The 17361-nt window shown below is 37.6% G+C and overlaps 1 protein-coding gene across 2 annotated transcripts in view; it reads left to right on the forward strand.

Annotated features, from left to right (window-relative positions):
• SLCO1B3 (solute carrier organic anion transporter family member 1B3) overlaps window positions 1-17361 on the forward strand; it is a 98266-nt gene that overhangs the window by 58271 nt on the left and 22634 nt on the right. For both annotated transcript variants that reach the window (XM_032159782.2, XM_032159783.1), the window contains 3 exons: window positions 1125-1320; window positions 2546-2711; window positions 5183-5367. In XM_032159782.2, the coding sequence (XP_032015673.1) occupies window positions 1125-1320; window positions 2546-2711; window positions 5183-5367 (547 nt within the window). The remainder of the gene's footprint in view (window positions 1-1124; window positions 1321-2545; window positions 2712-5182; window positions 5368-17361) is intronic.

Raw genomic sequence — 17361 nt, forward strand, 5'->3', positions numbered from 1 at the left:
CTGAAATAAGGCCTCAGCTACTTACAAAAGACATAATATTGATGTTTTCAGAAGGAGAATCAATTTAAATACATTACAAAATATGCATGATTCAAAACAAATATCATATTTTAGAGAGGTTTATTTTGCTACAATCCCTATTTTCAAAGTCATATTGAGACCTTCTCATTAAGGAAAGGTTATCTTATATCCCTTTTCCCACAACTCCAGTATTGTAGAAACCTTGTAGAAATTTGATAAGTATTTGATGAGTTAAACAATGTATCAAATGGTATGTATCTAGGTCATATGTACATAGGAAAGTAATAATTAGAAAATGAATGTACTGAAGCATTGGAACAGGCTTCTGGATGATCTCCCTGTTGAACTGACAGATTTAAACTTAAAAGATTCAGTTTTGACTCCCAATAACCTGGCTTGAATTTTTTGCTAGAGGAATCTTCACCTTTAATAACACAGGACTGTGAAATGGAAAAAATGTAACAGGGATCAGTCATTTTTAATCCTGTATGTAGACATTTTTATCATATCACGGTATATATGTCTTTTATGAATAATAAAGAGATATTAATTCAAGAATTTAATTCTAAAGCCTTGGGCAAAATTGGAGTGAGTTATTGAGGATTGAAACTCTGTTTTGAGAGATGTAAAGGATTTTTTAGATGGTAGGATAGAAATCTCAGAGGAAGAAAGATTTTGTTTGTTGTTGTTGATTGCCAGAAAAAAAGAAAGCTCCTCATAGAAATAACCTTTTTAGACACATAAATATTCTTAGCCACTGCCTTTTGCTTGTGAGGAAGCCAAGCCCTCATAATTGGCCAAAATAAATTATTTTTGTCTCTCATGTGGGTATACTTGTCCCTTACCTCCACCCTAGTGTGCCACCCGTCTCTCTCTCTTTTTTTTTTTTTTTTTAAGATGGAGTCTCGCTCTGTTGCCCAGGCTGGAGTGCAGTGGTGCAATCTCGGCTCACTGCAAGCTCCGCCTCCCAGGTTCACCACCCTTCTTTTAAAGAAATAAGAATGGGTGAATTTGGTTGATATACACTGTGTTTTGTATATAAAGACATATCAGAAAAACCATATTCATATAATTATAGCTTTTTTCTCTTCTTTTATTTCCAGGAACCATAACCATTCCTACGATTGCAACTGGAATGCTTTTAGGAGGATATATCATTAAAAAATTCAAATTGCCTTTAGTTGGAATTGCCAAATTTTCATTTCTTACTTCGATAATATCCTTCTTGTTTCAACTTCTATATTTCCCTCTAATCTGTGAAAGCAAATCAGTTGCCGGCCTAACCTTGACCTATGATGGGTTTGTATATATTGCTATATAAATTGGGTAACATGTTAACCATCGAATTAAAAGATTATGTGCAAGTAAAATAAGGTAGAAAACAATTATAATTAAACTTTATTTTAATTGAGAGAAATTTCAATTTTCAAATTATTAAAATATCCATTTCCTAAGACAATAAAAATTTGTTTTATTCCTTCCTTAAGGAAAAGCAACATAGGTTGAAATAATAATAATACCTATAATTTCTGGGTAATTAAAATGAGTGGTAGACACTTTTACCCCAATTTTGTAGATGGGAAAGTGAGATTTAGAGAAACACATACACTATATGGCTAGCAATGTTAAGATTAAGACACAAATTTGAGGTATTAGAGGTATCAGATGTCATTAAATAAAATTATTCATAATGTATTTTCTAAATTGTCAATCTACTTATTTTTCTTAATTTAAATTCTATATTCATTTGAAGATATTTTATCAATCCTTAATAATTATCATATCTTTACAAAACAAATAACTTAAAATCTTTAAGCTTAAACATTATACAAATAACATTTTATTTTAGTCATAATATAAAATTATATCTTATAATTTATAACTATATTATAAAGTAAATCAGTATAAACAATATTATAGTTTTATTCAGAAAATATGCAGAGATTTATCCTTTTTCAACTAATTCTATTATTCTTGATTTTTTATTCCTCAGAGGTTCAGTTTTAACTACATTGAAATCTTTTTTTATGTAGTTAAAATATAGATTGTAAAATTCAACAATGTTAACTAATATGCATAGATTCAGAGGGTTTTAAAGTGAGCTTAGAGGAACCTTAATCTAATGCCATTACCTCCCTGAAGAGAAACTGAGTCTCAGAAAAATGAAGTTACTTACATAATGTAAAGTTTCATTGATAGAATGATAAAGACCTCTTGTCTAAGTCTTATCTAACCTTTTTTATTTCTTTTTTAAGTTTTACTTTTTCTAGGTCGTAAGTCATGTCTTGGTAAAGAAGGAGAGTTAAAAGTCAATAAGCATTACAAAAATTGCCATTTTGACATCAGCAAATCAAATTTCTCTATCTAATTAAAGGAAAACCCTTTCTCTTATTTCTCTTCTCTTTTCCTCTTCTCTTCCTCCTCCTCTCTTTCCCCCCTCTCCATATCCCCTTGTCTCCCTCTTCTGCTCCTTCTCTACTTCCTCTTTCTCTTTTTTTGATATATTTCTATCATATATTTTCAGAAATAATTCAGTGGCATCTCATGTAGATGTACCACTTTCTTATTGCAACTCAGAGTGCAATTGTGATGAAAGTCAGTGGGAACCAGTCTGTGGGAACAATGGAATAACTTACCTGTCACCTTGTCTAGCAGGATGCAAATCCTCAAGTGGTATTAAAAAGCATACAGTGAGTATTAGTTTTTGCATTTTCTCCTCTCCTTAATCAAAATCACAGATTTGATTTAATAATTACTTATCAAATCTTCCTATAACTAAGGTCTCCAATAAAAAGATAAAACAAAAAGATTCCAGTATTATCTGTCCTCGTGATAGCTGTGAAGTATAAACAAAGCTTCATATAAAACTCTGCTTAGGACACAATCAGACTTCTCTGTTACTTGAATTCTAATTAGATATTACCCACTTTTTTTCTTGAGATTTTAAGAATATTGTGCACATGTACCCTAAAACCTAAAGTATAATAATAAAATAAATAAATAAAAGAATATGACCTGTTAGAATTTGAATGCATTTAGGGTCTCTAAGAAGCATCTCATTTGACTAAAGCACATGATTTTTATTATTTGGAATTACTTTACCCTTCAGAAGTTAGGGGAAAGTTCAGAGTTAGCCTGTAGTCAGCACTACCTGCTTTACGGGAACAATAGTCTATTTGCATTTTAATATATATATCCTGATAAGTTTAGCTAGGGACTCACTGTGGCCTTGGACTTTCCAAGAAATGAGTCAAGGCTTCATGTTCAGTTGAATTCCCTATTCTTGATTTCCTATTTTGATGTTCCCAAAGCTGGCACTTCTTTTACTCAGTATAATTTAGTATCCTACTCACTGATTGCCAACATGTCCATTGGAAATTCCATTTCTTTCTTAACTCAAAGGCTTTTTTTTTTCCATGTGACACATATCCTGTTTTTCCCAATATCCTGGGTAACTCCCAATGACTGGAAATTAGGTATGCTGTTCCCCATACCTACAATCAATTCAACATCTCACAAGCTGCATAACTATTTTTCAGGCCCTTTCCCTGTTACCAACATTAGCAATATAGTCAGCTGTGATTATGACCCTCTACCACACTCTTCCATGCTTCAATTCTAAACATTTTCTATCTTTCCCTTGCCCAATATCCTACCAATGTATTATTAAACAGCATGGAGAAATTTGAAGAATAAAGCATCCTAGTTTCCTTGAAGATAGGCTACAACTTTAATAAACTTGCACATTTGTGGCCCAAAGATTATACTTAAAAGCCCACATCTCATATTCATCGGCTATAGTATCTTTCAGTAAGGGTACCCCGTTTAATCCCTGATCCTGTGTTATCCAGTAGTGAAGACCTGAAAGAGACATGATATTCGTATCCTAAAGAGAGCTCTGTCTGCATGGAGACATCATCTTAATATTGGCAATGGCTATACCATGTGGGGGCTACTGCAAATTTCCTTTACTAAATCCTCAGTAAAATTGTTAAAATAATGCTCTCTGTTTCAAAGTTGGGTTTCATTGGCCAATGTGCTTGCTCCATAAAAGATTCCTCCATATTATTCCTATTGAAAAAAATAAAAGGAAAAAAGGAATCTTTCTTGAACCATACAAGTCTGGATTTAAATTCTTTTGTTTTTTTTTTTTGGAGATGGGAGTCTCGCCCTGTCACCCAGGCTGGAGTGCAATGGCATAGTCTCGGCTCACTGCAACCTCCACCTCCTGGGTTCAAGCAATTCTCCTGCCTCAGTCCCTCAAGTAGCTGGGATTACAGGTGCACACCACCAAACTCGGCTATTTTTTTTTTATCTTTAGTAGAGACGGGGTTTCACCAGGTTGACCAGGCTGGTCTCAAACTCCTGACCTCGTGATCCGCCTGCCTCAGCCTCCCAAAGTGCTGGGATTACAGGTGCGAGTGACCACGCCTGGCCAATTCTTTTACAAGTTCTCCTTCAGTAAATAGTCTTTAGCAGTAGTAGGTTCAAGATGAACTTAAATCTTTAGCCTAGAATCAGAGCAGAATTTATTGAAGCCACCTAACCACATACACTGCCTGCCTGATGAAATCTCTAAAATCACTTGTTCCTAATAATTCCTCTTCTATATTCTAACCATTAACCAGCACATTCTTTTGTGTTAAACCTTTCTGGTAATAATATACTATATCTTATCAGCTGTCATTATGGTCTTGAATGTTGCTTTTGCCTGCTTAAATAGAATTCTGGCACCCCTGCCTGGGTCTATTTCCCCTGCACTCTGTCCCATTTTCATGAGTGGCTAGATTTTGTCCCTTTTCAAACTGCTATATTTTCTGGATTCTTTTGGTAGTTCTTTCCCAGGGTAAGTCCCTAATACTTAGAACCTGCCAAAGAGAGTAAGAATGTGTATTTTGGAAAGAAAATGTGGGTGGAAGAGAAATATTTTAAATAATGTATATTAATGAAAAAATTATATACAGAATTTCATACACTAATTTCTTAAATTCCTAAATTCAGGGAGCTATTTTGCCTTTCACTATTAAGCAACTATATTTTTATAACATTCTTTAAACTGTAAATATTTCAGTTTGAGACTTCTTTAAATATAATGGAATGTATTCATAGCCCTGTTGTATTTGGCAAATGTATTTGTTAATATTTCAAAAACTATTTTTAGGTGTTTTATAACTGTAGTTGTGTGGAAGTAACTGGTCTCCAGAACAGAAATTACTCAGCGCACTTGGGTGAATGCCCAAGAGATAATGCTTGTACAAGGAAATTTTTCATCTATGTTGCAATTCAAGTCATAAACTCTTTGTTCTCTGCAACAGGAGGTACCGCATTTATCTTGTTGACTGTGAAGTAAGTATGATGCTGTAAAACATTGTCATGTATATTAGACTAAAACACACCTAATAATAGGCATATTTTTCTGTATTTTGAGCTCAAATTCATATTTTGTCAATTTTTAATTCTTTGAGAGTGCATTTTCTTAGAATTATTTTGATCTTTCAATGCTATCATTAATAATTTTTGTCTCTAATACTTCCATTGTCAAATCTAGGCTCTATACTTTCTTCTCTTTAATAAAAATCTTAAGGCACACACTGATTGACAATTGCCTTGATTGTAGAAGAATCTTTGTGTGATTGTAAAAGAACTTTTAATTTTGAGTTGCGTTGCATCCTAATGAGCCAGTTAGAGTAAATCATGTGTTGATTTCATTGAAAGAAAACATTTAGCAACCAGGTATAAATATAAACTTCAATTTGTAATGAAATTCTAATGCTTTCAATTCGCCCACAGCATGGCTTTTGACCTGGTATCTCATGATACCCTTGTAGGGCATAAGAAAAATATGTGTAAATAATTCATTCCTTTTTTCACTTATTAGACAGTTATTTAGGCAGGATATGATGTTCGATGAAGAATATTTCCTAGTAAGTAAAACCAATAAGGTACCTGTTATCTCACAGCTTAGAAAATGACAAGACTGATGCGAGACAAATAAGTATAAAAATAAACACATAATTACAAATTGCTGTTTGTCTTAATAAGGAAAAAGGCTGCCAATTAAAGGAATAAAAAGAGAAACTAAACTTAGGATTAAAGTAAGGGGATGTGAGGGGAAAGACTCCCAGAGTACATCTCAAAAGAAGTGACATTATATCTAAGGATGTAAAGAAAAAGCCAAATGAAGGGCTTTCAGGGAGAGGGTCTAGGTGCTGTTTCCTTAAGACAGGAAAGAGCTAGAATTTTTGAGGAATGAAAAGAAGCCAGTTTATTGGAACACACTGAGTGAGAGGGGTATGGCAGATGATGTTTGGAGAGTTAGGAGGGAAGCAGATAATGTGTGCCCTACTGGCCAAAATAAGCACTCAAACACCTAAAACGGGAAACATGGAAAGACATGCATGTAGATCTTAAAAATATACATGATAAGTAGAGTGACCTGGGGTGACACCTGATTGTACTTTTAAAACCTACTAGTTGATTGTAAGTTCATGGACAACCAACAGCATGACATGGTAGAAAAAAAAAAAAGCAACCAACAATGTGTGTTAACTTTTGTTAACATGAATATAAACCTGTAAACTAAATAAGTTTACAGTTGTTAAATTTTCACCCTGCCTGCAAATTTTATTAAATTTCCTACCATAAATATTCCACAAGCATAGCTTCATCTTAATATAAAATGTCAATTCAGAAGGAGAAACCTTCTATATTACCAAATTACAGATTCATTAACTTATAAAAATTCACTTCAGAATTTCATACTAGTTTACATCTCAACATGTTTCAGCTTCTTAATTGAAACGTTTTCATGAGAAAAGGAGAGTTTTAAAAACATTGTTCCATCCTTGATGATAGTTATATTTTATCCGAATAAAAAGTGATTAAATCAACATTACCACTTATCAAAGCATTTATTAATTTCTCACCTGCCTTTGATTTCCTTTGAAGAAAAGTTTTCTGAAGCTGACTGGAGAATAAAAATATAAACTTCATTTTATTAATGATTTTCTAATGCTTACATGATAAGGCTATTGCTAAAACTAGACTAAGCAGGAGTGTAGGCATTTACTCATCCAGTACATATTCATTATGTGTGTCAGCCACAGATCCATGCACTGAGGATGCAAATGTGAATGAAAATGATAAAACTTCATTAGCATCCAGTGGGGATAGGGAATGGGGAATGAATGTATATAGAAGAACTAATAAACAAATAAGCAAGTAAATATGTAAAACAGGGTAAATGTGAAGCACTAGAAAGAAAAATAAATCAGAGTCAGAAAATAGAAAAAGTGGGGATAGGTAAGAGACACTTTCATGCACGTCCGTGTGAAGAGACCACCAAACAGGCTTTGTGTGAGCAACATGACTGTTTATTTCACCTGGGTGCAGGCAGGCTGAGTCCGAAAAGAGAGTCAGCATAGGGTGGTGGATTATCATTAGTTCTTATAGGTTTTGGGATAGGCGGTGAAGTTAAGAGCAATATTTTGGGGGCAGGGGGTGGATCTCGCAAAGTACATTCTCAAGGGTAGGGAGAATTACAAAGAACCTTCTTAAGGGTGGGGGAGATTACAAAGCACATTGATCAGTTAGGGTGGGGCAGAAACAAATCACAATGGTGGAATGTCATCAGTTAAGGCTATTCTTTTTTGGATCTTCAGTTACTTTAGGTCATCTGGATGTATATGTGCAAGTCACAGGGGATGCGATGGCTTGGCTTGGGCTCAGAGGCCTGACATTCCTGCCTTCTTATATTAATAAGAAAAATAAAACAAAATAGTGTTGAAGTGTTGGGGTGGCGAACATTTTTTAGGGGGTAGTATGGAGAGAGAGAATGGGCGATGTTTCTCAGGGCTGCTTCAAGCAGGATTGGGGCGGCATGGGAACCTAGAGTGGGAGAGATTCAGCTGAAAGATGATTTTGTGGTAAGGGGTGATATTGTGGGGTTGTTAGAAGAAACATTTGTCCTATAGAATTATTGGTGATGGCCTGGATACAGTTTTGTATGAATTGAAAAACTAAATGGAATAAGAGAAGGAGAAAAACAGGTATAAAAGGTCTAAGAATTGGGAGGACCTAGGACATCTGATTAGAGAGTGCCTAAGGAGATTCAGCATAGTCCTGTCAGCAAAGATTATTTATTTACTTCAAGAGTTAAGAGTGGCAGTTTGGGGATAGCACCAGGAGATATCAGCTGTGATGGCTTGGAGAAACAGTGTAAACCGGCAGTGTAAACAAGAGCAGGGCATATGTGAGTAGTTGAGAACGGTGAATAGGAGTATGACTAGACAGAAAATAGTAGGGATGACAAGTTTTTGGGGGGCACAGTCTAAGTTGATCTGGTGTCTGGAATGAGACTGGGGCCTAATAAAACGGAGCTCAAATGAGCTGTACCTTGTAGCATTCCGAGGACAGGCCTGAATTCTGAGAAGCAAAAGTGGTAAAAGTATTGTCCAGTCCTTTTTAAGTTGGTGGCTGAGCTTGGTGAGGTGTGTTTTTAAAAGACCTTTAGTCCATTCTACTTTTCTTGAAGACAGAGGACCATAAGGGATATAAAGGTTTCACTGAATACTGAGAGCCTGAAAAACTGTTTGGCTGATTTGACTAATAAAGGCTGGTCTGTTATCAGACTGTATAGAGGAGGGAAGGCTAAACTGAGGAATTATGTCTGACAGAAGGGAAGAAATGACTGCGGTGGCCTTCTCAGACCCTGTAGGAAAGGCCTTACTTATCTAGTGAAAGTGTCTACTTAGACTAAGAGGTATTTTAGTTATCTGACTCGGAGCATGTTGAGTAAAGCTAATTTGCCATTCCTGGGTGGGGGCAAATCTTCAAGCTTGCTGTGTAGGGAAGGGAGGGGGGGCCTGAATAATCCCTGAGGAGTAGTAGAATAGCAGATGGAAACACTGAGAAGTTATTTCCTTGAGGAGAGATTTCCACGATGGAAAGGAAATGAGAGGTTCTAACAGGCGGGCTAGTGGCTTGTACTATAGCATAGTCTGCCTTTGCTGGTGTGTGGCGATTAGGCCTGGTGGGACTGCCATCAATAAGTCAAGCGTGATCAGGGTGAGGAACAGTAAAGAAGGAAATATGGGGAAATGGGGTGAACGTCAGGTGGATCAGAGAGATACAGTCATGGGGGTCAGGTGTGGTATCAGGAATAATGTGGGAGGCCAGATTGAAGTCCAGGCCAGGAACAATGGTAATTGTGGGACTTAATAAAAAGAGTGAGTACAGCTGGAGGAGCCAGGGAGCAGAAAGTATATGCATAAGGTATGAGGAAGAAAATAGATTTTTGGAAGTTGAGAAATGTAGAGAGTGAGTTGAGCATAGTTTGTGATTTTGAGGGCCTCTAAAAGTATTAAAGCAGTGGCAGCCACTGCACGCAGACATGAGGGCTAGGCTAAAACAGTAAGGTCAAGTTGTTTGGACAGAAAGGCTACAGGGTGCAGTCCTGGCTCTCGTGTAAGAATTCTGACTGCACTAACCATGCCTAGGAAGGAAAGGAGTTGTTGTTTTGTAAGGGATTGAGGTTTGGGAGATTAATCGGACACGATCAGCAGGGAGAGCACGTGTGTTTTTACGAGAATTATGCTGAGATAGGTAACAGATGAGGATGAAACCTGGGCTTGACTGAAGTAATGCGGGCTGTCTGTGAAGCTTTGCAGCAGTACAGCCTAGGTAGTTTGCTGAGCCTAATGAGTGTCAGGGTCAGTCTAAGTGAAAGCAAAGAGAGGCTGGGATGACAGGTGCAAAGGAATAGTAAAAAAGGCATGTTTGAGATCCAGAACAGAATAATGGGTAGTAGAGGGAAGTATTGAGGATAGGAGAGTATATGGGTTTGGCACCACAGGGTGGATAGGCAAAACAATTTGGTTGATAAGGCACAGATTCCGAACTAACTTGTAAGCTTTGTCTGGTTTTTGGACAGGTAAAATGGGGGAATTGTAAGGAGAGCTTATAGGTTTCAGAAGCTTATGCTGTAGCAGGTGAGTGATAATGGGCTTTAATCCTTTTAAAGCATGCTGTGGGATGGGATATTGGTGTTGAGTGGGGTAAGGGTGATTAGGTTTTAATGGGATGGTAATGGGCATGTGATCGGTTGCCAGGGGAGGAGTAGAGATGTCTTATACTTGTGGGTTAAGGTGGGGGGATATGAGAGGAAGACAGGAAGGAGGCTTTGGGTTGGGGAGAAGGGTGGCAATGAGATGTGGCTGCGGTCTAGGAATAGTCAGGGAAGCAGATAATTTAGTTAAAGTGTCTCAGCCTAGTAAGGGAACTGGGCAGGTGGGGATAACTAAAAAGGAGTGCTTAAAAGAGTATTGTCTAAGTTGGCACCAGAGTTGGGGAGTTTTAAGAGGTTTAGAAGCCTGGCCATCAATACCTACAACAGTTACAGAGGCAAGGGAAATAGGCCTTTGAAAAGACGGTAATGTGGACTGGGTAGCCTCCATATTGATTAAGAAGGGGACGGACTTACCCTCCACTGTGAGAGTTACTTAAAGCTTGGTGTCCGTGATGGTCTACAGGGCTTCCGAGGTGATCAGGCAGCATCAATCTTCAGCCACTAAGCCGAGAAGGAGTCAGAGAGCCTTGGGCCAGAGTTCCAGGGGCTCTGGGAGTGGCTGCCAGGTGAGTTGAACAGTCCTATTTCCAGTGGGGTCCTGCACAGATGGGACGTGGCTTAGGAGGAATCCTGGGCTGCAGGCATTCCTTGGCCTGGTGGCCAGATTTCTGACACTTGTAGCAAGCTCCTGGGGGAGGAGGTTCTGGAGGAATGCCTGGCTGCTGCGGTTCAGGCGTTTGGAAGTTCTTATGTGCTGGAGATGTGGCTGGGGTTTGTCTCACAGTGGAGGCAAGGAATTGCAACTTTTTTCTATTATTGTACACCTTGAAGGTGAGGTTAATTAAGTCTTGTTGTGGGGTTTGAGGGCCAGAATCTAATTTTTGGAGTTTTATTTAATGTTGGGAGCAGATTGGGCAATAAAATGTATATTGAGAATAAGACGGCCTTTTGACCTTTCAGGGTCTACAGCTGTAAAGCGTCTCAGGGTTGCTGCCAAACAAGCCATGAACTGGGCTGGATCTTTATATTTGATGAGAAAACCTATCTGATTTGGGATAAAGAAAAAGGAGCATTAACCTTGACTATGCCTTTAGCTCCAGCCACCTTTTTAAGAATAAATTGCTGGGCAGGTGGGGGAGGGCTAGTCAGAACGAAACTGTAAGCCCGACCAGGTGTGAGGAGGGGAGGTGATAAAAGGATTATAGGGTGGAGGCGCGGAGGCTGAGGAAGAATTGGGACTCAGTCCATCTGGCGAGGATGGGCGAGGTCAGATGAGTCTGTAGAAAAGAAAGATTAGAAAGACTCAGCGACACTTGGGGTTGGGACTGAGGGGACAGGCAGGAGGGAAAGAAGGAAGATTTGGGACGAGTTGCATTGGGCACAGAGACTATGAAGGGACTGATGTGTAAAAGAATGCCTGGACGTCAGGCACCTCAGACCGTTTGTCTATTTTACGACAAAAATTACTTAGATCTTGCAGGATGGAAAAATTCAAATGCTGTTTTCTGGCTATTTGGAACTACTGTCGAGTTTGTACTGGGGTCAAGCAGCATTGCAGAAGAAAATAAGGCATTTAGATTTTAGGTCAGGTGTGAGTTGAAGAGGTTTTAAGTTCTTGAGAACACAGGCTAAGGGAGAAGAAGGAGGAATGGAGGGTGGAAGGTTGCCTATAGTGAAGGAGGCAAGCCCAGAGAAAAGAGAGCATAGAGACATGGAGGGAAGGGGTTCGGGGGTTCTTACCTTCCAGAAAAGCGGGAAAGGGGTTGGGGCATGGAAATAAGGGATTGGGACACAGAGATACAAGGTTGGGGTACTTGCCCTCCTAGAAAAGCGGGACTTGCTGCTAAGGGTGAAGGAGAAGGGGTTGGGGGGGGTACAGAAAAGCAGAGAAGGGGTAGAGACATGGAGAAGGGGTTGGGGTACTTGCCTTTCCTCTAGAAAAGCGGGACTTGCACCTTTGAAACGTGGGTGAATAATCAGAGAGGCGTCCTTGCAATTATTAAACACCAAGGGAAGGCTGCCTTCCTAGTCTGTGACTGGCGCTGGAGTTTTGGGTCTACAGATAAAACGTGTCTCCTTTGTCTTTACTAGAAAATGAAAGGAATTGAAATTAAGAGAAGGGAGAGATTGAAGTGTGGTGCTAAGATTGAAAAGAAAAAGAGGTTGAGGGATAGTGAGGGAAGTTGGAGAAGAGAGTAAAAAGAGGCCACTTACTGGATTTGAAATTGGTGAGATGTTTCTTGGGGTAGTCGGTCTGAGGACCTGAGATCGTAGGTGGATCTTTCTTACAGAGCAAAGAGCAGGAGGACAGGGGATTATCTCCTAATGGAGGTCCCCTGATCTGAGTCACGGCACCAAATTTCATGCGTGTCCCTGTGAAGAGACCACCAAACAGGCTTTGTGTGAGCAACATGGCTGTTTATTTCACCTGGGTGCAGGCAGGCTGAGTCCGAAAAGAGAGTCAGCATAGGGTGGTGGATTATCATTAGTTCTTATAGGTTTTAGGATAGGCGGTGAAGTTAACAGCAATATTTTGGGGGCAGGGGGTGGATCTCGCAAAGTACATTCTCAAGGGTAGGGAGAATTACAAAGAACCTTCTTAAGGGTGGGGGAGATTACAAAGTACATTGATCAGTTAGGGTGGGGCAGAAACAAATCACAATGGTGGAATGTCATCAGTTAAGGCTATTTTTACTTCTTTTTTGGATCTTCAGTTATTTCAGGCCATCTGGATGTATACGTGCAAGTCACAGGGGATGCGATGGCTTGGCTTGGGCTCAGAGGCCTGACAGACACTAGTTCAGATGTTGTGAAAGTTATATGACAAGAGACCTAAATGAAGAGATGAAGAGAGAAGCTACAAGCCATGCTAAATGAGGACAGGAAAGGAACAAGCTAGGCAAGGTAGAGCAAAGGCAAAGGCCTTTGTGTGGAGCATACTTGATACAGACAAGGTTAGAAAAAAGTGTGTGAGGAAGAGAGAGGTACGAAGTACAATGACAGAGCTAGCGTGATCCAGATTATATTGTTCACAGGAAAGGCTTTGGAGCTTATTCTAAGTGTGTTCAGAAGCCTCAGAGGGTTTAAGCATTAGTATTACCTAATGCTTAAGGCTTACCTAATGAGAAGATCACTCAGACTGTGCATGGCGTGTGTTTTTGGAAGACAAGAACGAAATCAGGGAAAACAGAAGGCTATGATCATTCTTCACAATGAGGTATTATGGAGCATGGTTATGATAAAGGAAGTGGGAAGATATTTGTGCTTCATTCTTTGTTTTGTTTTGTTTTCTAAGGCAAAGCCAATATGATTTGCTGGTTGATTGAATGTGGCATGTGAGAAAGATAATTTAAGGATGATCCCAAGGTTCTGGCCTGAGCTCTGGAAAGATGATGATACTATTGAACAAAAGGGGAAGTACTAAGGAAGGGTAGTTTGGATGAAGTGGAAAAGCAAAATTTCTTATATCTCTGTAAAACTGAGCTGCCTGTTAGGTATCTACCAACAATGCCATATGTAGAATCCACCATTTAGGAAAATCATTAAAGCCATAGACACAAATCTTAGAGTTAGCAATATACCGATGCTATTTAAATCCAATGCCACATTGAGATTTTCTAGGGACTGGGTACAGATAGAAACTACATCCTAGGAACAACAGGCACTCTAACTTTAGAGATTAATAATAGAAGGAGAAGACATTAAAGGAAACTGAGGAGGTCCCATGAGTTATGAGGAAAACTGGGAAAGGATCATGTCCTTGAAGCACAGTGAAGAATATATGAAGAAGTAGTGAATAAAGAAACTGTGTCAAGGCCTGCTGAGAGTTCATAGGAGTTATGGACTAGAAAGTGACCATTGGATTTCATTATATGCTCATCACTATTAACCTAAACAAAACTAGTGCATGAAGATGGGAGGTGGAAAAAAAGGCTGTTTTTGTTGTTTTCAATTTTTTCAGTCTTATGGATTTAGAGATACAAGTGTAGTTGTGAAACATGGATTATATTGTGCAGTGGTAAAGTCTAGGGTTTAATGTTCCTGTCACCTGAATAGTGTACTTTATATTCAATAGGTAGTATTTCTTCCCTCCCACTCCCACCCTCCCACACTTTAGGGTCTCCAGTGTCGATTATTCCACTCTGTATGTCCTTGTGTGTCCATTGTTTAGCTCCCACATCAAAGTAAGTACATGCATTTTTTGCTTTCTGTTTCTGACTCATTTCACTCAGGATAATGACCTCCATTTCTATCCACATTGCTAAAAAAAGACCTGATTTCATTTTTTATTGCTCACTTATATTCCATAGTGTATACATATATACAAAATTTTTCATCTAATTATCAGTGAATGGAAATTTAGAGTGATTCCATGACTTCGCTTTTGTCACTAGTGCTGTGATAAGCATACAAGTCAGTTGTCTTTTTAATAAAATGATTTTCTTTAGGTAGACACCCTATGGCGGGATTGCTGGATTAAATGGTAGTTCAATTTTTAGGTCATTGGGAAATCTCTATACTGTTTTCCATAGACGTTTTACTAATTTACATTCCCACCAACAGTGTATAAGCATTCATTTTTCTTCTCATCTTCACCAACATCTCTTGACTTTTGACTTTATAATAATAGCTATCTTGATGAGTGTAAGATGATATCTCATTATGGTTTTAAGTTTCATTTCTCTGACGATTAGTGATGTTGGGCATTTTTATATATTTATTGGCCATTTATATGTCTTCTTTTGAAAAATGTCTGTTCATGTCCTTTACCCACTTTTTAATGACTTTTTCTTTTTTTTATTGAGTTGTTTGAGTTCTTGTAGATTCTGGATATTAGCCCTTTGTCAGATGCATTGTTTGCAAATATTTTCTCCCATTCTGTGGTTTGTCTGTATACTCTGTTGATTATTATTATTTTTTTCTAAACAAAAGTTTTGTAGTTTAATTAAGTTCCATTGGCATATTATTTTGTTGCATTTCCTTTTGAGGGTGTAGTCATAATTTCTTTGCCTAGACCGTTGTCCAGAAAAGTTTTTCCTAGGTTTTCCCCTAGAATTTTTATAGTTTCAGGCCTTACAATTAAGTCTTTCATTCTTTTTCAGTTAATTTTTATATATGGTGAGAGATACGGGTTCAATTTTATGTCTGTGTTTATGGCTCTCCAATTTTCCCAGCACCATTTATTGAATAGGATGTCCTTTCCTCACTGTATATATATTCGTTGCTTTGTCAAAAATCAGTATGTTGTAGGTATGTGGCTTTATTTCTGGCTTCTCCATTCTGCTCCATTGATCTATGTGTCTATTTTTATACTAGTACCGTTTTATTTTGGCTTATAGCCGTGTAGTATAATTTGAAGTCAGGTAATGTGATACCTTCAGCTTTATTTTTTACTTAGGATGGATTTGCTAGTCAGACTTTTTTGGTTCCATATGAATTCTAGGATTTACATTGGTAATTTCATAAAAATTGTGTTGAATCTGTAGATTATTTTGGGCAGGATGGTCATTTTACACAATATTCATGATTCCAGTTCATGAGCGTAGGATGTTTTTCTATTTTTTTGTGACATATATGACTTTTTTCATCAGTGTTTTGTAGTTCTCCTCTTACAGACTTTTTTACCTCTTAGTTTAAATGTATTACTATTTTTTTATATCTGTCGTACATGGGATTAAGTTGTTGTTTTGGTTTTGAGCTTGATCATTATTGTTGTATGGAAATGATACTGATTTTTGTAGACTGGTCGTGTATCCTGAAACTTTACTGCGGTAGTTTATCAAGTCTAAGAGGCTTTCAGAGGAGTTTTTAGGGTTTTCTAGGTGTAAGATTATATCATAAGTGAAGAGGAATAATTTAAATTCTTCTTTTCCCGTTTGGAGACCTTTTATTCCTTTATCTTACCTGATTGTTCCTGATAGGACTTCCAATACTATGTTGAATAGGAGTAGTGAAAGTGGGCATCCTCATCTTGGGTCCATTCTTAGAAGTAATGCTTACAATTTTTCCCCATTCAGTATGTTATTGACTGTGGTTTGTCATATACATGGTTTTTATTATTTTAAAGTATGTTTCTTCTATGCCTAGTTTGGTATGTGTTTTTGTCATAAAGGGATGCTGGATTTTATCAAATGTTTTTTCTGCATCAATTTATTTTATCATATGCTTTTTGAAAAAAATTTCTGTTAATTTTGTGAATCACATTTTTGATTCTCATATGTTGAACCATCCTGCATTTCAGGAAAAAGTCCACTTTTTATTGTGATGAACCTTTTGATGTGCTGCTGAATTTTATTTTCTAGAGTTTGTTTTTTTTTTTTTGAGGATATTTGGTTCTATGTTCATCAGGGATATCGATGTGTAGTTTTCTCTTTTATTTGTTATGTACTTGCCTGGCTTTTGTATCAGCATGATGCTGACTTCATAGAATTAGTTGAAGAGGATTCCTTCCCCCTTGATTTTTTTGGAATAGTTTCAGTAGAATTGGTATCATTTCTTCCTCTTCGGCTTGGTGGAATCTGGCAGTAAGTTCATCTTTTTGTTGTTGTCGTCAGGAGATTTTTTTATTATTACTAATTCAACTTAATTACTCATTATTGGTCTGTTAAGGATTTCTATTTCTTCCTGGTTCAAACGTGTGAGGTTGTATGTTTCCAGGAATTTATCCTATCCATTTCCTCTAGGTTTTCTAGTTTGTGTATGTAGAGATGGCCATAGTAGTCTCTGATGATCTTTTATATTTCTGTGGTAATAGTTTTAGTGACGCTATTAATATTTCTGATTGTCCTTATTTGAATCTTCTTTCTTTTTGGTTAAGCTACTAGTAAGCTATCTATCTTACTTATATTTTCAAATTACAACTTTTTATTTCACTGATCCTTTATAATTTTTTGGCCCTAATTTCATTTAGATTTGTTCTTTGATATTTACTATATTCTGCTAGCTTTGGGTGCAGTTTATTCTTGTTTTACTAGTTCTGTGAGATGTGACATTAGATTGTTAATTTTATATCTTTCTGTCTGTTTGTTGTGGGCATTTAATGCTACAAACTTCCCTCTTGGCACTGATTTGTTGTATCTCAGAGGTTTTGGTATGTTGTGTCTTTATTTTCATTCATTTCAATTTCTTAAATTTTTTTTTGTTTTTGGGGACAGAATCTCACTCTGTCACCCAGGCTGGAGTGAAATGGTGTAATCTTCGCTTACTGCAACCTCTACCCCTTGGGTTCAAGCAGTTCTCCTGCCTCAGCCTCCCTAGTTGCTGGGATTAAAGAC

Source organism: Hylobates moloch, unplaced genomic scaffold (assembly GCF_009828535.3).
Source record: "Hylobates moloch isolate HMO894 unplaced genomic scaffold, HMol_V3 SCAFFOLD_8, whole genome shotgun sequence".
NCBI classification, from domain to species: domain Eukaryota; kingdom Metazoa; phylum Chordata; class Mammalia; order Primates; family Hylobatidae; genus Hylobates; species Hylobates moloch.